The sequence below is a fragment of the Podarcis muralis genome, chromosome 11 (genome assembly GCF_964188315.1).
Source record: "Podarcis muralis chromosome 11, rPodMur119.hap1.1, whole genome shotgun sequence".
Taxonomy (NCBI): domain Eukaryota; kingdom Metazoa; phylum Chordata; class Lepidosauria; order Squamata; family Lacertidae; genus Podarcis; species Podarcis muralis.
Genome location: NC_135665.1, coordinates 40,772,276 through 40,800,093, shown reverse-complemented (window position 1 = coordinate 40,800,093; position 27,818 = coordinate 40,772,276). Strand labels below are relative to the sequence as shown.

Sequence of the window (27,818 nt, the reverse complement as noted above, 5' to 3'; positions counted from 1 at the left end):
GACTGGATTAAAATATGATAGATTGCTGGAAACTCGTTTTTATATGATTGAAAAATTGTAGTACCAAAGTCCTACTTTAAAACTAACAGCAGAATCTTATTACCCACACTGCAGCTTCTGTGGCACACACAGAAGCACTGTAAAAGTTATGCTGGCATCTAGCTACATAGACTCCCTGCCCCAAATACCATTTCACCCAAATCAGATATATGTGGAATTAGGAATCTGAGCATTGCTTCAAATGTTCTTTATATTGTGCACCTGCTCAGCCTCCCCCTCAACCTCCGCACAGCAGCACCAGTACCCTATTTTGAGCTACCCTAGCTCCAACAAAGGAAAATCATTAGTTCCCACCGCCAAAGTGAAACACGGAAGCAGAAACAGCTTGCATTTTACCACTTGAACTTGCTAGCTTGGGTGCCTACCTGCAAGTGAATTTACTTGATAGCAAGCACCTGTATGAGCCATTTCTAATAAAAAGCTTGTTGGGGACACGGATCCTAATGCAAAGTCACTCCACACCTTACTAGAAACATTGCAAGAGAAGTGAGTAGTACACTTCCTAGTCATTAACTTGGAAAACACAGCTGGTACAAACACATTCTTAGGTTTGAAATTAACATCAACAATGCCCTCAATATTAAAATGAGCTGTATCAACATGTAGAGGGATCAAACTTACAATATTCATGACACTCAAAATGTAATGTTCAATATCTTTGCGACCATGGTATCCCACCATCATTTTGTCTGCTACTACCAACGTCTCCACAAAACGTTCAGTGCTTATTGATCTCTTCAGTCGATGGTGACTACTTAATGTGTGATTAATTGGAAGTAAAGTTGGAAAAGCAAGGGTATTGTTCAACCACCAAGGTTTACTGCTTCCTGTGAGGTCTTCTAGGAATCAAAACAATTAGTGACATCAAGTGGATTGCTATATTAACATCTTCATGTACATCTGTTTTATATTTATAGTTTCTTCAAAATTCTTGAAGAGTTTTTGTTGTAATGTGAGCACTATCTTTCAATAAACATTATACATCTTAATTTTTCCTTAGAAAATATCAGACAGCCTGCTTCAATATTAAAAGCTGTATTTGCACTAAGCCTTTTCAGATATTCTCTTTTACATTGTCACATATCGCTTCTACTAAAAGCGAGGAAGATTGCATGAACATACAAATTTATTTATCACTCAGCAATGTGATAGATGTCCACAATGAATTGCAGGACTTACACATGGTTAAACATGTGTTCAGAGTCTGAGCAATCAGTGTATGGAAGTCCAAATTTTGCAGACCAGAATATGAGATTGACTGAAATTTTGAATATATTTCTAACCAATCACAAAGCAGGATACAAATAGGTTCTTGCTTCAAGGTGAATAAAAAGTAGAGCCATAGTAGAAGAAAAGAAGGAGAAAAGTCTAATTTGATCTTATAAGTATGCCCAAAGTTTCACATGGGCTCAAATATTCTGCTATGAATAAGTTTTATACTTCAACTAAACTGTAAGTTTATTATTTCATGCCTCCTCAAATTTCAACCAGAAATAAAAACACAAACGTGAATGCAAAAATTAGTATATATAAAATAGTGCATTTATAATATTAACTTATTTGTAATTTATTTATAATAGGGCCTTAGCCCCACTGCACCCTGATTATTTTGTAAGAGCATCAGTAGTGAAATAACTTTTATTGCGCCATATCTGGAGAAACACAAGTAAAAGTTGGGGTGTGTATGATTCCTTGCCCCTCCCAATCTCTCTGAAAAATATCTCTTGATTGGGGAATGCTCAAAATCTGGCAAAACCAGATTTGTGACTGTCCCCCTTTCTACTTGTGCTTCTCTGGATCTGACACACTGAAATGACCAACTGTTTTTACACCAGTTACAAAATGACTCCAGCATTTATTCATAATTAAATTGTTTAACTATTATTTACAGTGAAACAGGAATACCTTGAATCTTCTTGTGACAAATATTATACTAGTGAGGAATTTCCTATATATTTGGATATATTTTAAGCTCTTATGATTAGATGAAAAATATTTGGAAACAATTACACTATCAGTAAAGGCATGAGGAAATGTTATTTTAAGAACTATATTCTATGGTGTAAAGGCAGTGTAGCATTCAGGTAAGGAACATTGTTTTCATGGCTGGCACAATGGGTCACCTCTTCCATTTACTCTGTTGCTTGGAGCAAGTTTCATCCCCCATACCACGGCAGCAGCAATCAGTGGCATTATTGCAGCAGAATTAAGAAAAAAGTCCAAGAGAGGCAGCCATATCTCTAAGCATTAGCCAACATTACACAAGAAGCAAATGGTAGGAAGAAATGCTCTAGGAATAATAAGGGGAAGAAAAAGGCTGGGCCTTATTATTAAAGGCTCTCTAGGATGCCAAATTGGTAGCAGTCGCACATGCAGTAGAGCAGGGATCACCAACATGGCGCTCACAGGCATACATGTCCCCAATGAGCCCTTCCACAGCATTTGCAGGGTCCCCTCCCCCACTACAATTAAGCTTGAAAAAAGCATTCTGTAGTAGCTAATTGGCCAGGTTGCAATGTGTACTTAGTTGTAGGGTACGTGTGGTGCCCAGAACAGTATCTTCAGTTTGCAAATGTGCCCGTGAACCCAAAAGAGTTGGCGAGCCTTACAGTATAGCCTTAACACAAGGGATTATTCTCAGTCTTTGCCTCAAAGACACTGGGTCTCATGCAACACTGCAGCTCCACTGATTCAAGGAACTTCCTCTTCCTACCCTGTCCCCTCCAGCCCCTACCCTGCACCCTCAAAATCAGCTCGGGGGTTCGGGTTGGGAGAGGAAACAAAATTCCATTGCACTGGCAGGAGCCCACAGGTGCAGCATTGCATAAAACCCATTATGTTCTAGATCTTAGCCAGGAAAAATAATATAAAATCATACATGCCAAAGATGGATGGTTCCTTTGAAAGAAAACAGAAATTGTCTTGATATTTTATCAAAGAAAGGGAATGAACCCATTACTGTCATTGCAATTTATTTACCTGAGAGACCACAATGAGTATAATCATAGAAGAGACGGTGGTACATTGCAGACTTTTTGTAAATAACATGAGGATGACCACTTTCGTAACTAAAATGATTGGAATTTTCGGATACATTTCTTAGAGGCTCAATAAAATACTCTTCATCTTCTGTAGCAATAACACCGTGCTTAATAGAAGGAAGAAAAAATAATGTATATAAGTTATCCGGCATCAAAAAATACAAGGCCAAAGCTGTTTCTGTAGAAAATATTTAATTTGCAGTTCGCGACTGGACTTAACTGTCAGGGGTCCTTTACCTTTTAGGGATTAACAAGTCCTATTCATATGCAGGAATTCAATTATAGCTTGCACAATGTACACTTCAGTCCATCTCTCAATGAATTTGATTCTACTAATTTCAGTCTCTTTCCAAAACACAGTATAAAAAAAATATTAACGATATCCAACTAATTTGTACCCAGAATAGACCGCTGAAATCAGTGAACTTCAGCTAATTAACTCCATTTATTTCAGCGGATGTACTGTATGATTAGTTTAGCTGGCTATCATTCATATAATACTGAAGCTACAGGTGTTAATAATATGCAAAAATAAGAAAGAGTGCAATTCTACCTCAACTGTTGGTGATGAAGTTAGGATAAAGTGGACATGCCTGTGTGCTGGCCTCCATTTACAGGAAGCTCCTACTGCAGCGTTGGAAAGTGCAGCAGATGGAACACTACCACCAGTAGTTTTCCTACCAATAATAGCCAGCACAGCACCCCAAAATGACACATTACAGGGTGGGTGCACTATGGATGCACTGAATTGTCTTGAGAGGAGTGTGGTATTCACAGCTGTACTAGTCTGGTGCTGGCAGAGCAGAAGAAAAATAATGGCTCCCAACCTCTGCCCCTGCCAGCACAAGCCAGAAGAACTTCAGATGCAATGGTTTGCCTTACTGATCTCAGCCAAGTGTTAAGTTTTTTCTGCATGCTGTGTTTCCTGGATTTGTGAGTAGGCCCAGACTTAGTCATGCTTAGCACAGATCCTCTGAAATTGATGGTAAAGGTCCAGTCGTGGCCGACTCTGGGGTTGCGGCGCTCATCTCGCTTTATTGGCCGAGGGAGCCGGCGTACAGCTTCCGGGTCATGTGGCCAGCATGACTAAGCCGCTTCGGGTGAACCAGAGCAGCGCATGGAAACGCTGTTTACCTTCCCGCCGGAGTGGTACCTATTTATCTACTTGCACTTTGACGTGCTTTCGAACTGCTAGGTTGGCAGGAGCAGGGACTGAGCAACGGGAACTCACCCTGTCGCGGGGATTCGAACCTCCGACCTTCTGATCAGCAAGTCCTAGGCTCTGTGGTTTAACCCACAGTGCCACCCGTGTCCCAAGAGGCCACAGTAGAGGCAAGATTTTAGGGGCTGATGCTGAGGCAGCGGATCTGGCCTCCAAGGAGTTCTCCACGGCCATTGCTGATACTGCAATAGTGGTGGCAGCAGTGGGCAATGCATTCCGTTTACCTTCCCACCGGAGCAGTACCTATTTATCTACTTGCACTTTGACGTGCTTTTGAACTGCTAGGTTGGCAGGAGCAGGGACCGAGCAACGGGAGCTCACCCCGTCGCAGGGATTCGAACCGCTGACCTTTTGATCGGCAAGTCCAAGGCTCTGTTGTTTAACCCACAGCACCAACTGCGTCCCGAAATTGGTGGTACTTAGTCCTAATTGCTTTCAGGGGATCTAAACTAAGCATGTCTATGTTTGGATCCAACCCTATGTGTATATAATTAAGATTAAGAGTAAACCCTCACACATTTCTCTAAATAATATCCTTACATGGAGACATGTTGTGCACACCTCCTTGGGAAAACATGCAGGAAATAATAACATTGCTGTTCTAACATATGTAATTAACATTTAAAGCTGCTCTCAATAAATATATTCATCTAGATTTATATAGTTGTGGTGACAAAGCAAGAAGTCTCAGTGCAAATTATGTAAAATTATAAAAACAAAAAGTCATGCTTGAATATAATTATACTCATAACAATTACAGCCAAACAAAATTGTTCCAGTCAAACCATTCGGAGTAAAACTTCAACCAATGACACACAGATGTTGTAGTGGCACATATTGTAATACAAATGGTTAATATCACATTATGCACTAAAAAATACATTTTAAATTACAAGATTGAGTCAAAGCAATTATTATTGAAAGATTCTGTTTTTATCCAGATGCTGAAACCTAACACTACACACGACCTTCATGTAAGCAAAGACCAATAAAATGTATTCATGCTATTTATATTGCTCATAAAAACATTTTAAATACGAGCCACCAACTCTGAGCAGATTAGCAGATCATCAAAATGCAGGAAGAACTCCCACACAGTTTCCACAGTAAACTCATAATTAATCTAAACTTGCAATAATACCAAGAGAGACTTGCTATTTTGCAGTAAACAAAGCTGTTTACCTGTAATCTGTGGTTCTTTGAATGGATATTCAACGCAATCAGACATATGGGAATGTACTATCACAGTCTATCACAGGCAGGATCTTCTGGATAAATCTACAACATGAGTGTTTTTGACTTGCCCATGAACAGTAGATTCCCATATATGTGGTAAAGAAGTAGCGCCAGTGCCATCCCACTATGTTCTATTCACAGACAGTCGCAGATGGCATAAATAACAGAAAACCCCATGATAAGTTCATGACTTCTGCAGCTACTGTAGAAATGTGTGCAACTGCAGATAATACTTTGTGTAACTGCCTACCAGGAAAAATTGCAGGTGACTGGAAGGTTAGTCTGGTGCAATGAAACTTCTTTAGCTAAAGCAATAGTTCCCAAACTCCTCACCCTCACCCTCCCACGGAACACTTGAAAATAGTCGAGGCTTTTGGTGGACCAGTTAATGATTTTTCTGCCTGTTGTAGAAATTGTAATGTGCTGTGCTACAGGCTGTATGATTTTTTAATCTTATTTTTACAGACACGCCATGGGCCACCTGAATAAAGCTCACATACCAGTCTGGGAACCCCTGAGCTAAAGTAAGGGATAACAACACTGTATTAAAACTATTGAAGGTGGCAGATGGCCAGAAGTTCAAAAGGATTTCCCATCAAAGAAGTAAAAGAGTTGGGCTCCAATAAACAACCCTCATCTGTGAATGAGGGACTATGTTAACTAAACCTCTGAGAATGCTGATTATCCTAGCTTGTGGTGGAAGGTAAAATGAAGTCCAGAGCTTAAAGGTCTTTCCACCCCCGACTTATTAAAATATCTCAGGTTGTGTCTAGCCTCCCTGCTTAATCTAATACTTCCTGTCTATATATTGACCATTAAAATCAACACTATTAGTAGAGAAAAACATTATAATATCTAATTTTGCTTCTAGCAAACAAGTATAAAATTCTGAATGGATTATTTGCTTGATCCTACATTCATTTGCTAGCTTAGTAGCCTATAGGAAGCAGAACATAATATTATTTGATTCTGGTTTTCCAAACACTTTTCTTCTTTTGAGATCAAAAGTGGCAACAAGCATAGTCATCAAATTTGTCAAGCCTTTTAAAAATTAACTGCAATTGTTAAATAATTTACTACAATGTAAAATTCCACTTACCGTATTGGCCCGAATATAAGACACATCCGCAAATAAGCCACACCTTTAAAATTCAAGGCTTATTTGCAGTTGCTGCCCGCCTCCCGGCACTACTGCCCTGAACAGGGGGCACGGGTGTGGCTGGCACCAGTGCTCGCTTCGAAGCGTGCCCACCTCCCAGCACTCCCTCCCCAAGCCAGAGCTGACTGCCCCCTGCCCAGGGCAGTAGTGCTGGGAGGCGGGTGTGCAGCATGCTCAAACGCGAGCGCCAGTGTGCTCAAAACTGAGCGCCATCTTGGAGAAACTACCGTTCAGGGTAGTAGTGTCGGGAGGCGGTTGTACAGTGCTCAGTTCCGAATATAAGCCGCACTTTTACTTTCCAGTAGGAAAAGTGTGGCTTCTATTTGGGCCAATACAGTATTTCAATAGAACTTACTTCAAAGGATGGCAGCTTTGAAAATTCACCTTTTTCACACGTTTGAATGCTACAAAATTTTAAAATTGTCTTCCATGCCTTTAAATGCAGTTGTGGTATCATCATCATTACTATTATTATTACTATTACTACTACTATTACAAAGGGGAATGGAGAAGAAACAAACTGGTGAGTTCCCACCATCCCAGTGGTGGCACCTCTCCTCCCACTGTCACCACAGGGATGGGTCTCTGCAGAACTATTTTGCCCTTCAGAGGAGTGGAGAAGAAGCAATTACAGCTTCTTCTAACAAACAGTTATCTTTATCCCTTATTGATTTAATCAATCTATCAACTGCTTAATATAAAAAAGTTTTACAAAGTAAAAAAAACATAAAATAACAAAGCTAAAATGTAGAAATGACAATAAAAATCCAGAATCCAAATACTATAAGAAAAACACTGAGCAGTGCAATGTTGATATTAAAAGTCAAGAAATGCTCAAACATTTTATTGTAACTTTTCTTTTAAAAAACAGTGCTTATTTTTGTAACGATCTTACGTAAACTATTGGGAAGTCTATTTGATAAGCAGTATACAAATACCTTAAACAAACACCTTAATAAGTGAATGCGGACAAACTCCTGAGAGACATCCAGCTCTATGTTGCTATTACCTAAAATATCTTCAGTAATAAATAAAATGACATTTTCCATGTCCTACTTGCATTCTTTATAACTTTATCAGTAGTACCATGCAGACTTTTTTTATAAAAAAAAACACTATTTGCCTATGCCGCCTTATGAGTGGAGAATATACAATTCCTCTCACATTCCAACTGTTCTCTCACTATGGTGAGATGTTATTTAACACCAATACAGGTTTCGGTTCACAGAGTGAAAAAATAAGGTTTAGGTTTATAATCCTATGCACACCTACATAGGAGTTAGTTCTGTGGAAACATATATAGGATTTTACTGTCATTCATCTCACCCTTATGCTAGACATAGGCCTAGCCTAAAAAAACCAAAATCTTGTACCATTTTTAATAGGCATCTGGAACGACAACTCCCTTTTTCCTACGCACTTCATGTCATGAGAAGGCACTATTCTTTGCTAACTACTGACTTTTAAAAATCTATTACATATATGTACCAACCAATGGCCTCCACATTCTCTTTCCAGACAATTCTCTGACAGCTTCTTGAAGCCTCCATTATGTGTAGTTAATATTCTAGAACAGCCTACCAATAAAATAAAAAATTTCTAAAGTTGGTCATTCAAACTGTAATTTCTAGTTTCCACAGCATAAACCTACTTCCACGTGTTGCAGGATGGGGGTGGATGAGGGGCAAAATGACGTTAGCTTAGTCTTCTTTTGGTGAAACATTGCACTTTTCTCATTTGTTAAGAGCCATTATAGATTTTCTCCTTTATACCCTTTTCCCTTTGAAAAGTAAAATAGCCTCTTAATGTTTAGGTTCCTCGCCCCAGCTTTTCAAGTGCTAAAAGTAATTTTAGTAGCAATGGTGGGGAGTTCAGTAAATGAATTCCAAGGATTAATATTACCCTCACAATATGACAGTTAGCAGGTTTTAAATTCTCGCCCATCCCCCCACCTGCTTGAAGCACCCACAGTATGCCGGATGAAGGACTGGCAGTTATTGCCTCAAAGGCAGCTCTCATGTTTTTACATTATGTGGAGTTCTCAGGGAATGTTTATAAATATATATGAAGAGATATATAGGGTAGTTCATTTGTTTTTTAACAAAAAGGATGCAGAGAGAGGCCATGTACCCCAGTTCAGGAAGGTCTACCTCAAGCTGAATGCTTCTGGTCTTCAGAAGTGGCGATTTTACTTAGCCCCTGTGATATTTTTGGGTGACAAAGGATTGTGTGAGCATACTTTCCCCTAGGGATGCTAATGGATAAAAATGTACTATTTGTTTTTTGTTTTTCTAGCCACTTGCTCCCTTGTTTCATGCATGCACACACTAGTGAGACAAGAGGCCAGTTATACTCTATCTCACAGTATTAACCGCTGAAATTAAGCACACCAGGACTGTCTGTGGCTAGGAACACAACAAAATCTGAACTAATGTATGAATTTCAGCATCTCACTGCACCAGTTTTACAAATCATTTTAATTCATCTCTCGTACCTCACAGACATGTCAATATTAATAACCAAAGTCGGGATATTCACAATCAGCCAAAATAAATGAAAGGAATGAGAATTTAAGGGTAACCAGTAGCACTGTTTTAAAATGATAATTGGTTACAGAAAAATGCTTAAGGTCCAAAATGAAGATGTATAGGTAGGAAGAGCTGTGAAAGCTTTATTCAGCCCTGTTTTAGTACTCCCCGGGAGGAAGCGCATGACCAATCTTCAAACATTTTTCTTCATCCTTGACACCAGTGATCAAGAGAGTCAGGAGCTGAAGCTTCAAGCAGGCTATCAAAGAGGTGCCCTGCCCCTATGACATAGGACAACTCTAGTCAGGCACCGCCTAAAGCAGTGGTGGCCAAACTCGGCCCTCCAGCTGTTTTAGGACTACAACTCCCATAATCCCTAGCTAACAGGACCAGTGGTCAGTGATGATGGGAACTGTAGTCCCAAAACAGCTGGAGGGCCAAGTTTGGCCACCACTGTCCTAAAGGGATGCTACCAGAGCTGGTCCCTCCTGTCAGCAAAGAGCCTCTTTCTGGGGAATCACTTCAGCTTAAGCCAGTTTCTGAGCTGGCTCCTCCAGCACCAATAATAATAATAATTTATTATTTCTACCCAACCCCTCTGGACGGGTTTACCTAGCCACTCTGGACGTCTTTCAACAGAACATTAAAAACAGAATAAAACTTCAAACATTAAAAACTTCCCTAAACAGGGCTGCCTTCGGGTGTCTTCTAAAAGTCGGATAGTTGTTTATTTCCCTGGCATCTGATGGGAGGGCGTTCCACAGGGCAGGCCCCACTACCGAGAAGGCCCTCTTCCTGAATAGTAATTATTTATTATTAATAATAATTTATTAGGCTCCAATTCAGTGGTAAAGATCATGTACTCCTGGGGGAAATTGGTGGGACAAGCAGGAGTCTGGATGGGCCCAGAGTTCTTCAAAAGAAACAGTGTACCATTTCGCTCGCCTAGTACAGTCATACCTCGGGTTACAGACACTTCAGGTTGCGTTTTTTTCGAGTTACAGACCGCCGAAACCCGGAAGTACTGGAACAGGTTACTTCCGGGTTTCAGCGGTCGCGCGTGCACAGAAGCGCTAAATCGCAACCTGCGCATTTGCAGAAGCCCCGAATCGCAACCTGCGCATGCGCAGGCACAACACTGCGGGTTGCGGACGTGCATCCCACACGGATCACGTTCGCAACCCGAGCGTCCACTGTATATGCCTAATGTGTGAGCTCTCTGGAACTGGCAGTCCTTAGAATTGGGCTACAAGATCAGACTTTTTTTTTTATTTCTCCTCTTCCCTTCCAAACCTAACTCTAACAGGTTATCCAGGTCCTGGTCTTTCCATAGTTCTGTAAGGACCTGTAAATCACAGTCTGTTAATCCTGTTGTGAGGAGTTACTACCTGCCTGTGAGTAGTGATAGAGAAAGCTAAAGAAAGCTGTGTCCCTGCTGACTGACCTTGCAGGCAAACAAGGGCCAATTCAACAGACACATGCCCATTTCCAACACCGAGGAATTCCAATCACTAATCCTATTTCTAGAAAGTTAATGAGACCTTGTGACACCTAAGTGCAACTGATACCCAGTTATGGCTGGTGTCTCTATGTAGAATAGAGAAACAATCTCCACATATCATAGATGATACACTTTAAGATTTACTACAGTAATGAATAGTGTGTTGGTTTCCAAACATGGTGTGCTCTTTCATAATTTTGTAACCGACTACAGTTATTTTTAGGCTTGAATTACAGTACAACTGTACATGTCTTTTTCCATATAAGACTTACTGCTAAAACAACCCAGAATCCAATCAACAGCTGGACAGCTTACAAAATTACTGTGTAGGCTTGCACTGTACACCTTTTGCTATGATTTATCACAATTGATACTGCAATGGTTCTGCTTCCTCCATATTCTTCACATTTGTCAACCAAAAGGATTTTCTCTAACTGGTCAATCAGATGGGCTAACATCAGAAAATTGTACTTTTAAGTACTTAGTGTTTTCTTAAGAGAAGTTTAAACTATCCCACCCACTAAAAAAATATACATTTATTCCTGTTAAACCAATTTCACATTATAATCATTACATAATCAAAAAGCCACTACAGTACCTGCGCTGGTCAGTTGTCTAAATTAGATGTCAATGCAGATTTCTAAAACTGATTACAATTCCTGTCCACTAATTAGAAGTTGTTGTTTTTTGAATGGTATTTTCAACTGTAGGTTTTTGTTTGTTTTATTTTCACCATTATATGCTTTTTGCTCATCCAATGCAGGCATTTCATAGGAACATAGGATGCTTGACATATACTGAGTCAGTCCATCTAGTTCAATTTTTAATGCACTGACTGGTAGTAGCTCTCCAGGATTACAAACAGGAGACTCTCCCAGTTCTACCAGGAGATGCTGAGTTTAGAACCTGGGGCCTCCTGTATACAAAACATATACTCTACCACTAAGGTATGGCTTTCCCTGGAGTTTGTGGGATTATTGCATTTTCAGAGTATTGAAGCAGCAGTCTTCATGTTGTTCTTCCCCCAGAATTGCCAGAAAATCCGTTGCCATCTGTTCTGGGGTTTTCTCCAATGTTCCAGAGCAGATGGGGGGGGGGCATGGGGAGCACATGGGGAGGAGATAGGGGAAGTGCTGTTGTGCAAGGGGAAGACCTTGTGTAAATGGAACAGCTACGTTGGATACCACTCTGCTTGCCTATTCCCTGTGACACCAGCAACCAATGAAGTGGTGTTACTGAGAAGCATGGTGTAACTGAAATGCCTCAAAACTATGTGCCTATTTCAGCTTTGCTCTGGGCAATGAGTGCAATGCCAATGCATAATAATAATAATAATAATAATAATAATAATAATAATAATAATTTATTATTTGTACCCCGCCCATCTGGCTGGGTTTCCCCAGCCACTCTGGGCGGCTTCCAACAAAGATGAAAGATACACTAAATGCACATAAATCAGAAGAAGCAGAGATGGTTTAAAGCAGGCTTCCTCAATCTTGGCCCTCCAGATGTTTTTGGCCTACAACTCCCATGATCCCTAGCTAGCAGGACCAGTGGTCAGGGATGATGGGAATTGTAGTCTCAAAACATCTGGAGGGCCAAGGTTGAGGAAGCCTGGTTTAAGCCAATCCTCCTTTCATAGCAGCAGTCATGGATGATACAGAACCTTTGCATTATCTGCAACATAACTGCAAGCCTAATTAGTTCCCACAGCCATTGCCATATCTAATGCAAGCCTATCTCTAAGCCTCCATTTGGCCATTAATTAACAAAACGGCTTGCTTCAGCAAGCATCTTCCACCGGAACTGGATTAAATTTCCTAGGAGAAGTTTCCAGATTTCCCCGCAGTGAACACCTCAGTCATCTGGTGTGAGTTCTGATTAGCTATGGACTCTCTGTGACTGTCTTGCAACTATGCAACAAGAAGACTATATTGGAAGGCCTGCTCACAGCTACTACCTGTGTCGTTGTCATTTAATGACGCACCCAGCCCTGTCCTAATGGGATCACCCTTTGTGTTAGAGCTAACATCCATCAGGAGCCTCTTCCCTATAGACAGCCCTCAAGCCCCCCTGTTCAAACATATGCCCATTATATGGCCATAATCCAAATAGTAGTAGTAGTAGTAGTAGTAGTAATAATAGAGATATAATAGCGTGAACGGAGAGATGCTGTAAATTTAAAGACTCAAGAATACCAACATGCTAGAATACATAACGTGAACTTACCAGACCGTTGCAGTTGCTTAACGCTACTTTAGTTGTACCATGCTGGCCATGTAAATATCCCGTGTAATGACAGTTGTCTAAAAAGTCATGTTTCCACTGAGGGCCGTCTTTCCCCCAGTATTCTACTGTGAAGTGTTTGGAGACCAAATCTGTGTTGAGAGTCAGGTTTAAATGAAAGTGCTTGCCATAGGCAGAAAGTTTAAAAAATAATTTAGATACTGCCAGTTCTTGGTCATAATGTTCAGTACTCCTCTTCTTTCTCCTGGAGGGCTTAGTATTTTTCACAGTAAAGCTGAGGAAGGCTCCATTATGATCAACCCTTATTGGGATTGTTAGTTGGTAGTGTTCAAGGTAAGACAGGAATTCCTCTTTGAAACCGCATGGTAAATCAGTCCAAGAAATGGCCATAAAAGAGAAGAAAATATAACAGGACACAAGAAGGAGTAGTACATTATCCACATTTTGCTATATCCAAGCACCATCAAAATTCATGTTCATGTGAACATATTAATACACAAAATGACTTTACTAAAGAAAATACCAACTTTCTAACAGAAAAAAATATTAATCTGTTCTTAAAATATACATTCTACTCATCCATTTTATGTTAGCTAAATGTCTGGCCTATTTCATGATTTGCCTATTTCATGATGTGCCATTTGAAAAATATAAGTAAATATCTACCTATCAGCAATAGAGAAAATGATTAGTAAGGAAAGAATCATGTTGTAAATGTCAAAGGATACAGCTCCACTAATTTTAAAAGAGCACAAGCTGGGTTAGTGCCCTGATTCAACAATCAGATAAGGATGCACAAGCTTCAGTCCATGCACAGCTCCCACTGCCAGAAAGGATTCCTATTTTAACTTGCATTGAAGAAGTAGGCCTATACCAGCTGCTATTTCCATTTAAATTAATGGGAGAACTTGCACAAAGTGGTACTGAAGATATATATTGCAGTGCACACAGGGCCCTAGATTTCAGCATGTAGATTTCACATTTTTAATGAACAGGCAAAAAGCAAAAACTTCAAAAAAAAATTTGTTCTAAATAAATTATTTCAGTTACTTCAACAATATTTTAATTTGGTAATTTCTTTATTATGAAGTAATACATTAAAATGCTGACTTTTCAGTTTGCTAATGGAGTCTAATGTGTTAACAGCTATACACAATGCTTAAATAATAAAATTAAAAACGTATATTCCAATTTTACTCCCACAGAGAATAACTAAAAATTTTACCCCATAAATCCCTTGTGGTCTCTCACAATGAATATTAATATAAATGTTAAAGAAAACTAATTAACTGAAATAAGTGACAAAAGACGGTAGCTTAAAAAGTTGGAACCCTACCTTGAGAACTATACGAAAGCCTGTTGTCACCGTGAAATTCTGACAAAACCATAATTAAGCACAAAATCCAGGTCAACATCTTCCACAAAATTTCCATAATTTAGAAGAAGTGGGCTACCTATGTGCTACAGCTTTAACTCCACTCCAGCACTGCACCATAACCAAGATTTATTATATTTCTTCAGGATTAGCTATTTGTGGTTCCACTTCTTGATAGGCGTTTTGGAATAATATACTTTTTTCTATGTCTGCAGACATTTTCAGTCCAAAAGTAATTAAAAAAGAAGTCCTTCACATGTCAATGAGGAGTTAAAGTGAATAGCAAACAACTGTTGTCCATTTCTTTACCTGGAAAGCATAGATAACATTAAAATTAGTTTCAGTCAATATTAATTTTTTTTTAAATTGATTAGACAGACAGAATTTTCAACATCCTCAGACATCCAAATGCATCAGTCTTCTTTAGTTTTCATTTTGTATGGGTTGTCCAAGGTGAGAGCCCATGAGGGAAGATAGCCAATGACAGGAAAAGGATCTCTTTTTACCCTGTGGAGCTAAAGACCTCGGAGGTTCACTAGGCTATGTTCTAGAGCCGCTGAGGAGGTTAGTGAAGGTTCAGTCAGCAAAGTAGAACCTAACAACCACTATGCTAAGCCTTCCCAAACTCCTCAAAGGCCAAAGGATACATCCTGATAAGTCCCTGCTCTTCAGGAAGACTAGTGCATAGCTCCAGTAAGGAGATGCCAACCACTTGCCAACAGCTCCCCTATCCAGCCATGTCCAAAATTGCTGGGTGCCTGGTGCTTGGGCAGAAGGATTCTTTTCCTTCCCATGCCAAGCAAGGCCAAGGTTGAATGACCCACTCTTGGAAGAAAGTTCCTGAGCATCAGGACTGTCACAGTAAATGTCATGCTCCTTCTAGAGCTTAGTCCTTCCAGGAGATGGAACTTAGGTCAGGGCCTCCTCAGAAGACAGCGAGGCCTAAATCAAGGAGGCTGAACAACTTCTGAGCGACCCTGTGCAGCACACACCTGAGTATGAGGAGAAGGAAGGAGAGCAATGCTGAGAACAGTAAATACATATAGTAGTACATCCACTACTGTATCATCATATTAATATCAATGGCCACACTAATTCCACCCTTTCCTGTCAGCATAGTGCTCTGCAAAGCATCCCTGCACCATATTCAAGTTTAGTAAGCTGAACTCCATACCTATGACTTGTACACAAATACTGGGGGATATTTTGCACTCCCATTTAAGTCTAAACTTAAAAGTCTACATTGATTTCAGCTGGGAAGAAGAGAGCATGATGTGTCAATAGTCAAAAGAAAAATCTGGGACAAGCAAAATACCATATCTTCCGGCAAAATAATATATAATTTCTGATCTCATTATTACTGTTTTACAAGACTGTATCCTGCATACTTTATTCATGCAAAATTCTCATTGACCATTGGTTGCAGAAAAATGAGTTCGGCATTTCAAATTATACAGTTCATAAAAACCCATGAAACCACAAATGTTATCCAAAAAAAAAATACTGCACATGAAAGTTGTTGCATCTGCAGTGACAAGTACACATTTTAAAGTTTTTAGGAAATGGCCACATTATAAATGGTTGGCCCTTACACAGCATAAAATTGTGATTTTGTTTTGTTTCTCTCAAAATGCTGGTCTCCAAATATTTTGTGCTAATACTTAACAGCTGCCTGAGACTTGAGAATGTGCATCTACTTGTAGTCAAAACAAAACAATGAAAATGTTAAAACAATGTAAGTAAAATTATACTAAAAATCCTTTCTTAACAGAAAGGTCATGCGTTGCAGTCAACAATGTCAGCAATGAAGATGGGGGGACATATGAAAATGGGCTGGGGCAAACATTTCTGTGCACAGAGCACATTTAGAAGTGCCAGCTGCTTCCCTGCCTTCTTACCGGCACTAGGAGAATGAGGCGCTGTCTCCTCTGATATAAACTTGTCTGTTCCCCTCCAATCAGCCAGGAAAACTATATCTGAGCTATGTTTGGTGGGGATATGAAAGAAAACCTTTTTCATGGCTGTACCCAGGTTGTGAAATGCTCCTTGATGCCTTTCTATTAGCTCCTTAAGACCTTCCATCACCTCACTGATTCTGGCAGGCATTTTTCTAATTAACTCTTGGAGTTTTGATCTGCTGTCCTGTCTGTGTTTAATTCTCTTTTACTGCTTTATGAAGCAGAACTACAGAAGTTCAGATACTGCTCAGAGGGAAGTTAACTAAAGATGAGTGGCAATTTGCATCTGGCGTTCTCTGCCTCTGAATGATAGGTTCAGAGACAATTTATGGAACTGATTGGAATGCCAGGTGCAAAGCCACAAACTCTAGCAGAGGTACAGCACCCCCACACCCCCACTCGACTATGAAGCCTTTCTAAGTTCTAAACTGGCTCTATAGCTTCCCTGGGGCAGGTATAGCTGACCCTCACTAGATTCCTGTTTCCTGTACCTAAGTTAATGACCAAAGATCATTCGCAGTTCATTAGTTTGGCTTGTTCCACCATCCTACCACTGGTAAGTGCTCCCAGATCCTGGCCATTTAGCCATATATTTTTTCCCAAGAGCAACAATATTATTGGTTGAACTTTTGGATGTTGCTGCTATTTCGGGTCGCTGCCAAGAAAAGATGCACTTTCCTATGGGTCATTCACTTCGTTCATCAGGCCATAGGTCTTACAGCAAATGTTTACAGTCAGAATTTCTAGCTTGGCTTCTGTCCATCTCTACTTGCATCAGCAAGTCTCACATCTGGCCCTTCTAATTTGTTGCCCAGGGATATAGACTTGAGCAAGGAAATCCTTATTGCTCTACTCCTTTAGTTTTGTCTCCCCTCCCCACAAAAACTATTCTGCATGCTGTTCCGGAATGACGGATGAGGTCACAATGATTTACAATACCAAATCAAACAAGTGCCATTGACCTTCCCTTTGTCAAAGCTATCCAGCTGGTCCCCTACCTGTAGCTCTGTGTTGTTCCCACCAGAATACAATGCCTGGCTTGTGGTACTACAAGAAGGGCAGACCACAACAAGATCCCCACCACATACAACCCTTAACATTCTTCTTCCTGTAATGTGAGCCTGAATGAAGGATTTGGCACAGATATTGGTTAATTTATTTCAATTTTTGTACCAAAGGTGAACTCTTCCATTGTCTCCTGAGACAGATAGATGCCAAACATTTTGATTTTTAATTTAGCCATATATATTTATATGCTCAGTGAAAATAAATTCCCCTTTCCGTTAGAATTACCTGACAGACAAGCATATTTCACGACCTAGATCAATGTTTGCGTGTTTCTTATTCCCTGCACACGTTTTCCGTAGTCTCTCCACGAGAACTACAACTCACTGCCCATTTTTCTCACCAAGAGTCACTAATATAAGACCACCTTCCTCAACATTTTACAAGTACCAAAGCTCATTAAAAGTTCAGATTATTTTTTGTTTGTCATAAGGGCTAGTGAGTCACATTATTTTATTTTGTTTGTTGCCTAAAATTTTAAAGCAGCCTTTATTATCAGAGCCCCCCTGCTGTCAGTCATAAATGCAGCTGTGTTACCCTTCAGTAACACAAGCTTTCCTTCAGCTCATCAACAAGACTAAACAAATGAAGAACACAGAGCCAAAGGGGCCACGTGTGGGTTGAGAATCACCCTCTATCAACACAGGAAGTACATGGCAGAAACAGTGATTAAAATGCAATTATGTGTGATAATTAAAGACCATGGCATAATGTTCATTCTCAAGAGAATAGGAATTATAGACCATTACATCATGCATGCATACAAGAGAGTTGACTCAGGATTTTATAAGCAGTCTTAACTCTTGGTATTTCCCAACAATGCTACACAGAATGATGAGAAGTATCAAAGTTGTGGGCCCTAGGGTGTTATAACGTGGGTGCTCCAAATTCCAGGAAAAATATATTGATTCTGCTCTTATTCCTTCTCTGGCCAATCCCTATGCTCTGGGCCTCTGCTGCCCACTTTTTCTTGTGAGGCCCCAGCATGACACAGCCTCTGTGGCCATCTTCCTCATATCAACATTTTAAAGGTACCATTTCTGCTTACATATTTCACTTAAAAGATGTTGGCCTGAGTCAGAGGGTGGCACTGGTGACATGCTTGAGGACTGCAGCCTTGTTACCAGGCATCTTTGCATATGCAGTGTGTTTTAAATAGTGCTGCACCAAACAGTTGTGAGGCTTAATTTTTAGAGCAGAAACATTTATGTCTGCCTAAGCATATACTGTACTGGATCGTAATTTATTTTTCTGCTCAGTGATTCCATGTCTGCTGCTTCATTGTATTTTAATGAACTTTTTATGTTTTTTGTATTATGTGGTATGCTGCCTTGAAACCCATTTGAAAAGCAGTGCATGCCTTTTAAAGTATTTTTTTATTTAAAAAAATTGTTGTGTGCTGTGTAAAGTGAACAAAGGTGTCTTTGAGTATCAATTCCCAGTCCCATTCTGTCCCAATACATCAACTACACATGATTAGTAGTGCAAGTGAGTGTAGTTCAACTGCATTTGCAAGACATAGCCCTCTTCCTGTGACACACCCTTTCACAAAGGGTAAGGCAAATCACAGCAAAAGGGAACAGGTTTCAAATATGTGTGTTGTAGTAAATGTCAAAAACCTGGTTGCAATCACTACTTAGGTATGAAGGTTAAAAGAATTTTGTGAAATCTCAAAAAGAAAAACATCATTCTCCCGACAAACATCAACAAGGGCAACCAAGGCAGTTTCAGTGCTGTGACTAGGCCTGAAGCTAGACTGAAATTGATTCAGATAATCAGTTTCCTCCAAGCATGCCTTAAGGTGGACAGCTGTCACCTTCTCAAGCACCTTGCCCCAAAAGAGGATATTTGCCATTGGGCAATAGTTATTTCACATTATGGGTCTGGAGAAGTTCTCAAGTCCTTCAAGACAGAGGGTATCTCCCTATTCTCAAATGAAGCAATAATCACTCAATGGTCCTACCCAGTCAATCTCCTTTGACTAGCTCTAAGAAGCCAAGATGGACAAGGCTCAAGAGGGCAGTTCATAGCTGCACTTTTCAAAGCAACCTATGTGTGTTCTCAGGCCAAAGCAGCTGAAACTCATCCAATACAGATGAAACAGTGTTCCAGACACCTCCACTGGACTTGCTATAATTGTGGCATATGGTTTTTCAGATTCTGATATATGGGGCATATTAGAAGTTAAGATTCTAGGACTGAGGTGGCGGAACATCCAGCCCACTGGGCCTCTGAATTTGGTCATGAGGCCATGGGCAAACTATACCCACCTGTCAGTTACTTAACATCATGTGATGTTAGGGGAAAGGATCTGTTACCACCAATCTAAGGACTAAGTTCTTAGATCGGAAGTAAGAGCTTTCTTATAAGAAGGAATGTGTGCAGAGGAGGACAACCAAGATGATCAAGGCTCTGAAAACTAAGCCTTACAAGGAGCGCTTGAAGGAGCTGGGTATGTTTAGCCTGGAAAAGAGGAGACTGAGAGGAGATATGATAGCCATCTTCAAATATCTTAAGGGCTGCCATATGGAAAAGGGAACAAGCTTATTTTCTCCTGCTGTGGAGGGTAGGAGTCGAACCAATGGCTTCAAGTAACAAGAAAGGAGATTCTAGCTAAACACACAAAAAAACTTTCTGACAGTAAGAGCTGTTCGACAGTGGAACAAACTCCAACAAAAGGTGGTGGACTCTCCTTCCTTGAAGGTTTTTAAGCAGAGGTTGGATGGCCATCTGTCATGGATGCTTTAGCTGAGATTCCTGCATTGCAAGTGGTTGGACTAAATGACCCTTGGGTCCCTCCCAACTTTAAGATTCTATACCCAAGTCCAGCACTAAACAACACAGCACTAAGACTGGAACACTAATAATCTTAATATCAAAGAGTACAGAATAAAAGGCATTTCCACTCAACCCCACTTTAAAATCTTCATGCACCCAAGACAAAGTCCGCTTCAGATCAATGAGAACCGACCCCCGCCAATCTCAACAGGCCTTAAGCTGTGACTTTCTCTGGGTTGAGGCCAAGGTTTCTGAGGCTCAAGATATACAGCAAACATAGCATCAAATGGCTCTGCAAAATGCATAATCATGTGAATACATTAAAGCTGTACCATATACCACAGTACGCACATGTTCTTAGTCTATATAAAATAAGACTTGTCCACCTGTGAAGCATGGAAACACTGGTGCGTCCAGTATTTTGCAAGCAGGTGGCCTAATTTTGGCTGAGACAATCTTGCAGGTGTTGGGATTAGTTGGGTTTATCAGCATTTTCATTCATATATTTTAATACCAGAAGGGACTATTACATTACTATGCAGTCTGGCTCTCTTCACAAAAGGGCTACAGAATGCTACCCAGTCATTATTACACCAGCAGACCTAATTTACTTTTTACTGAGCAAGTGTTTGTGCATGCACAGTATGTTTATGTGTGGGTACAAATGTGTGTATAAAATGTGTGTATGGCTAACCAACTTTACAGTTAAATATATATGCCTTATTCCTTGAATCGCCACCCCTTCACACTCTGAAGTCTTTAACTCTGAAGTTTCTCTTTAAATATGTTATTAAACTAAACTAAGCCATATAAAGCATTTCAGAAAGGTTGGCTTAATCTCAAATAGTTCTTTTCTGATTCTGTTCTAAGTGAAGATACCAATCACAACCGATGTATTCCAAAGAATTGATATTCAAGTATATAACAGAGTAAGTGGAATGTGAATTGAGCCCAAACCCTAGTAAAGCATCTCACATGCATACAAATAAAACGCTGCACAAAACGTATTCCACTTGGCATTCTGTTGATCCTTTCATGAGATTTACAACCAAATTCTATCCCTCCAGAGCATTTGACACAAAAGAATTGGAAACTCAGCCCACCTGCCTCTAAAAGGAAAACCATCTCACTGCCACACGGGCTAAACAGAAGCTAGGGGTTGTTGGTCCAGCACATCCCCTGCCTCACCTGCAGATGTAAAGAAGTAGAAATGTGTGTCATCAGCATATTGCTGACAATGTCCTCCAAAACTATGGATGACCCCACTCAGCCATTTCATGTACTGTATATATTGAATAGTATAGGGGAGAAAATTGAGCCCCAAGGAACTCTGCATTGAAAGCTCCATGGGGCTGAAAAACACTCCCCAAGCATCTTGGAGCAACCATCCAAGTAGAACCAGAACCACCTCAAAGCAGTGCCACCCACTCCCAACCAGACAGCCGCTCCAGAAGGAGGCCATGGTCGATGGTATTGAAAGCTGCTGGGAAGTCGAGGAGAATTAACAAGGACATGTTTCCCCTGTCTCTCTCATGACAAAGGTCATCATGCAGGGCTACCAAATCAGTTTCTGTGCCTAAACCCCGTTTTTCTACTTAAGGGGGGGGAGGGAGCAGCAAGTGTTCATCTGGATTAATTTTTAACACATATGTAAATCCAATCGTCATGTGCCTAATGGAAAAAGCCTCTCTGGAATAGTAAAGTCTAGGTGAAGAAAAGCAGCAATAAATAGTGCACAGGGGAACTCTGTGGAGGTGCAGGTGATTGGTTTAGCAGCCTTTCCTGACTAGCACAAACCTGCCTTTCTTCTCCTTCAATATGCTACAATTAAAATGCTATAAATATATTAGCAGTGGCGAGGACATGATATAGTTACACTGACATTCACCTCAGTTTCCTTCTGCAGCGGATAACTATTTTAGAAAGCTTGCAATGACAGAGGCCATGCAAAGGGATGCCTGGTGCTCCTCACCCTTTTCCTTCCTGCACAGGGAAACTCTGCGGGGCTGGCAGCCACTGAACCAATGCTTCATTTCCAGAGAAGTGCCAGAACCAAGCCAGTCCAAGAGACATGCCATCAGAGGGATCCCACCAGCAGGCCAGTCTGCTCCAACTGGACTTACTGTACCCAAATTAACTAGGTAGTCTACCAGGCTTCCCAGCCTCAGGGCTACCTACCAAGAAAAATGTTGTGGGTAGGATAGGGACTCAAGGTCTCAGACCTACCCAAGCCCTACTTCCTCAGGTAGTCTGGCTTACCCCCATGGCTTGTTCTTGTAACTTGGACAGGGGCCCCTAATTTCAGACACCTCTGGCCAAACCACCCAAGGCTAGGAAACTAAACCAAGCTGGATTACCTTGATGGAAGACCACCAGGGAAGCTCAAGTGCTGCAAGGAAGACCTACAATTTTTCACACAGCTGGCCAGGAGGTGGGATAGAGAAGAGAAATTGCTAGGGTCCAAACAGCTTCTAATCCTGCTTGGCATTTAGAAAGTCCAGATGGCTCCTAGCCTCACTGGGACAAAAAAGCACTGAACATGCTTCCAAGTCCTGCTGGCTATAGGGTAAAAACTGATGCTGAGCTCGCTTTTTCCCTTCTCCCTCCCCATCACTGTGTGCCATCATCATGTATTTTAGAGTATAAGCCTTTTTGACTAAGAACAGGGTCAAAAATAGCTCTCACTCAGTTAATCTGTCTCTCCTGGAAATAGCTGGAGACAGAACCAGATTTCATATTTTCAGCAAAGGGTTAAGAATTGCTTCATTTCTGCTCCAATACCCAAGGATATGCCCTGCACCCACTGAGCCTAAAATCCAATTATGTCTGTACGACTACTCTATCCAGTTAACTCGGCTGGTTAGAGTGTGGTGCCAATTAACACCAAGGTCCTGGGTTCAATCCCCTTAAGGGTCACCTGCATATTCCTGCATTGCAGGGGGTTGGACTAGATGATCCTTGGTGTTCCTTCCAACTCTACAATTCTATGACTCCTCTTACACTCCATCTCAAGAACTACAGGCTTAGAAGTAAAACATAATTCCATGGTTTTTTCCCCCTCCCACCCATCTGTTTATTTTGCTCAATAGCTTTCCTGATGAAGAACATGAAAGCTTGCTCATGACTTTGTGACGTTTACACTGGTCCTATGAAGCTGTCTCATGCTGGTCCATTTGGCTCAGTATTGTAAACAGAAGCTCGCCAGAGATTCAGGCATAAGCCTTTCCCAACTGCACCTAGAGAATTCAGGAAGCTCTCTACCAACTGGTAAAGGTAAAGGGACCCCTGACCATTAGGTCCAGTCGCAGATGACTCTGGGGTTGCGGCGCTCATCTCGCTTTATTGGCAGAGGGAGCCGATGTACAGCTTCCGAGTCATGTGGCCAGCGTGACTAAGCCGCTTCTGGTGAACCAGAGTAGCGCACGGAAATGCCGTTTACCTTCCCGCCGGAGCAGTACCTATTTATCTACTTGCACTTTGATGTGCTTTCGAACTGCTAGGTTGGCAGGAGCAGGGACCAAGAAACGGGAGCTCACCCAGTTGCGGGGATTCGAACCGAGGACCTTCTGATCGGCAAGTCCTAGACTGTGGTTTAAGCCACAGCGCCACCCGCATCTCTGCCAACTGAGCTCTACCCATATTTAGGGGAATAAAGGTCTAATAAAGGCATTATTTATTAAATATTAATATTTATCATTAAAGGTACCACTGTTTTGCCTTTCTGCTTCTTAATGGTTAATCCTTAACTTGGGGGGGGGGGGTAAGAGAAAACAGCCTGCAGCTGCTCCATGGTGAGAGAAAGACACATGGGCAGAAACACCTTTTTGATCATTCTTTCACATATTTCAAGGTACTTGAGGACAGATTTCTGAACCCCGGCCGACCCTGCCAACCCCGACAACCTAACTCAAGTCACCTCTTGGTGCAAACAGGTAGCAGCAGCGAGAGCCTGTGCTCGCAGGCTCCTTCCCGCCGCCTGCAAACGGCCTCCCTTCCTTCTCCCGCCGGAGCCTTGGCAACGGTACAGCGCCTGCAGCTCAGTCAGCCACCACCACCGGCCCTGGGCCTGCCTCCAAAGGCAGCAGCAGCAGCAGCAGCAGAGAAACTGAACCCATCGGCTTTCCGCCGCCGCCGCCGGCACCAACAGCAGCCGCCGCTCTTTTCAATGAGCCTCATTCTCCAGCCGCATCATCTATCTCCCTGGGCAATGTTTGCTCAGACATTACTCGGCTCTGGCGGTAGCACCTGTGGCCCACTAATGGCCTGGCGTTAAGCCGCAAAAAAACTCCTGCAAATACATCCGCTCCCCAGGAGAGAGGACGCCGGGGGAGGGGGTTGGTTGGAGAGAGGGAGAGAGAGAGCGCTTGTCTAGATCAGGCGTTGTTGTTGTTAATTGTAGTTCATCATCAACCTTTATTACGGTCCAGAGACCCAACAAATCGTTACAAAGCAATACACAATTCATACAGCCTACCTCCAGGTTAAACAAGCATTTTGTTCATTTGTATACTGCCCTCCACCCGAAGATCACAACATAAAAATGCAAGACGAAAACAGAGCAAAAGTGAAGGTCGCCGTCCCGCCTTGCAAACAAAACCCAGAAGTGTTGCCTGCCAGCCTTGCTTGCTCATCCAAGGGATAAAGAGACCCGTTTCCTCTACTTCTGGGCAATGTCTGCTGCAGAGCGGCCTTCAGACACACAGGGGCATCTGGCAGCTAAGCCTCGGGGCAAGAGGTGCATATATTGCTTGGCGGGAGCTCCCTGTTGCATATTGACAGAGCGCGCGAGGGAGAAAGATGCAGCCGCGGCGCCCATCCCCCACCGCCCGGGCTCCTGGCTGCTCTCATGCAAGTCACAGAGCCTCTCCTGGCAAGGAGTGAGCAGAGGGGGGCGGAGAGGGAGGGAGAGACGTCTTGAATGGGCAGGACTCCCGAGAAGCGGCCAGTGATCCCTGGGACGACGAGGGGTTGCTAAGGCAAAGCGACGACAGGCAAGGAGGGGAAGTGGGTGTCCTATCAATCACAGGTATTGGCTTCTTTACGTCGCTTCTCCTACACCAGGTTTTTACAGAGCGGCTGTTGCATAGACACAAAGCACCACACGCAAAAAAAGCCTGATTTGAAGGGCGCACTACATTTTTAAAAAAGAAACAAACGAAGGTTTTTGCAGTTTACGGCTCCTTTTCACGGCCTTTAAATAATTAGCTAAGCAACGGAGCCAACACCAAAGGGAAAAGAGGTGTGGGTGTGTGCAGCCTGACCTATGATTTACTCGGAAGCAAGTTCCATTGAGTTTAATGGCGCTTCTTCCCAAGTAAGCTCACGCAGGATTGCATCGTGAATAAGCAGCAAGGCAATAATAAAAGCGCTGCTGCTGCTTCGTCTCTCACTTGCAATGCAACTCGCCAAGATCAGCTGCCACCTGGGTGGTGAAGGATGGGGGTGGGGAGGAGCGCAAAAGTCAAGTTATCTGTAAAACTTTGTGCCGCCCTCCTCCTCCTCTTCTCCCCCTCCTTAACTTTCTAAAGGATCAGCTGTCATTTTTTACTGCTGAAAGTCCAGACTACTTAAAAACAATCTTTTAAACCAGATCCCCCCCTGCACACATTCATGCCTTCTGAGTACAAAAGAACATTTTACATCTACCCCCTCGGAGAGAACTCTAAAGAACAAAAGCCCTCTCCCCCCCGCCTCGCCTCTCCCCACCCCCCACCCCCCACCCCAGGGAAGAGTCTGTAGCTGTTCTGGTGGAGCTGATCCTAAAGTTAACATTCAGCAGCCCATTTCCAGACAGCAGCGCTAAATCTATTTGGATAAAACGCGTGTGACCCAGACACTTGGCATGAGGCCCAAATGCGTTGCAAAGGCAGTCCAAATAAAAACAAGAGTCTGAGATTGACTCTCGCGCTCTCTTTTTCTCTCCTCTTGTACAACAATGAAAGAAATTAGCAAAGACAAGAGAGTGGACACACATTAGCCGGGAGCACGGTCCCAGTTAGTCCCCACCCCACCCTCCGGCCACACACCTTTGCCTCCCCTTCCCCAAAAACCCCTTTGAAAAGACACACACACACAGCGATTCAATCGTCTCGGCAAGCGTTGCGAGTCTAGCAACTCCCTCCGCGTCTAGGGCTAAATCAAAGCTACACTCTCCCATCTCTCCCATTAGCCTCTTAAGAGCTTAATGTCTCTCTCCTTCAGGCGAGCATCCGGGCTCCAGCTATTACATCAATGCGACCCTTTGAGTCGCATGCACACACGAAAATATGCACTTGTCTCCCCCATTTATATAGGCACTGACGTGACACAACCAAATGATGGGCTTTAGAATAGCAGAAGCAAAGTCAATGAGTTTAAAGGAACCGACAAACAAAAAGGGCTCACATTATTTTGCCAACCATTGTTTTTCTTGCTTCCGAAACAGAAAAGTTTTCACTGCTCAAGAGCACACTTAAACCAAGCTTCTTTGCCTCAGAAGATCCTCGCGCGCCCCCCCATCCTCCCCCCTCCGCGCCCACTTTTTTTAATCCCCAGAGCTCAAAGGTTCCTCTGAAATTATTCAAAATCCACTTCGCCTAGTGCATTATAAACCACCCCAGCTCCACATCTGAACGCACCATTATGCGGGAGACAAAAATAAAAATAAATAAATCATAAGGCAAAGAGTCCGGTGAATTCTTTCCTTACCGTTTTCATCTTCAATTTCTCTGCTATAAAGTGAGTTTCAAACAATAGGAAATAGCACTGGAGGGTTCCCGTATTCCTTCTCTCTGATTTCCCCTCTTGGCAAGCCAACGCCAGAATTATATTCTAGAGCAGAATGAAATCCTCTAGAGACTTTTTTTTTCTAAAAAGGGGAAGCTGAGAGAACGGACTGACTAGGCAAGAGAAGGGATGCCATCAATTCATCCAGCCTTATCTAAGCACCCTGCATATTTTTGTCTTTTACAACCAAAAAGTGGGGGCGGGGGGGGGGGAGGGAGAGAGAGAAGGGAAAGGGGTAGAAAGGAAGTGGGGAGAGGAGGGGGGAAAAGACTGAATTTGGGATGGGGGTTTTTCTTCTTGGCCACCCCTTCCAATGCAGAGCTATTATGTGAATACCATCAGGAGGAGAGAGAGGGAAGGAAAGGGGGAGAGAGGGAGCAGGAAAGACTGGAGAGAAAGTTTTGTTGAAGTAGCTCGAGATCTCTTCTCACTACCGGCCTTCAGCCAAGTTTGGAGCTGCAGCAGCAGCGGACTATTTTGGCCTGAGAGGTTGTGCACACTGACGTCAGTCTGCAAATGTGCCTCCGGCGCCCCTGGCGCTGCTGCGCATGTCGGGCCCATCACGTGGAGGGGGAGGGGGACGCGGAGGTACAATCAGGGTAACAGGCGAGGGGGCGAAAGGAAAGCCGCAGGGGGCTCGAGGCAATGTAAACTTCCTCGCCCCCCCCCCGCCCCGCTCGCACTCCTCAAAGTGCTTCATAATGAATGGGGGGGGGGGGGAGTCTCGCGTCTCTCCCGCGCGCCTCGTGCTTCTCCTCTCCTTCCTTCAGAGCTGTTTTAAAGCAGCTCTGCTGAGATGGAGGAAAAGGAGACTTGGCTCCGGATGGGCTCGTGTCACTGGGAAAAACCTCCGCAACCCGGGGAACGTTAAAGGATCTCTGGA

At 42.4% G+C, this 27,818-nt stretch overlaps 1 protein-coding gene across 10 annotated transcripts in view; it reads right to left on the bottom strand.

Moving 5' to 3' along the window:
• The window catches only part of ADAMTS6 (ADAM metallopeptidase with thrombospondin type 1 motif 6), a 121,483-nt gene extending 94,041 nt beyond the window's left edge, over window positions 1-27,442 (bottom strand). For 4 of the 10 annotated variants that reach the window (XM_028749184.2, XM_028749187.2, XM_028749189.2 and 1 more), the window contains exons 1-5: window positions 26,858-27,442; window positions 14,331-14,678; window positions 12,977-13,344; window positions 3,040-3,208; window positions 682-899 (exon numbers count right to left, since the gene is read on the bottom strand). In XM_028749184.2, coding sequence (XP_028605017.2) covers window positions 682-899; window positions 3,040-3,208; window positions 12,977-13,344; window positions 14,331-14,427 — 852 coding nt within the window. In that variant the 5' untranslated portion in view covers window positions 14,428-14,678; window positions 26,858-27,442. Of the gene's footprint in view, window positions 1-681; window positions 900-3,039; window positions 3,209-8,210; window positions 9,140-9,212; window positions 9,550-12,976; window positions 13,345-14,330; window positions 14,679-24,086; window positions 24,447-24,644; window positions 25,045-26,857 lie in introns of those variants that run through there. The other 6 variants (XM_028749186.2, XM_077936332.1, XM_028749185.2 and 3 more) reach the window with 6 other exon arrangements.
• Window positions 27,443-27,818: the final 376 nt, after the last annotated feature.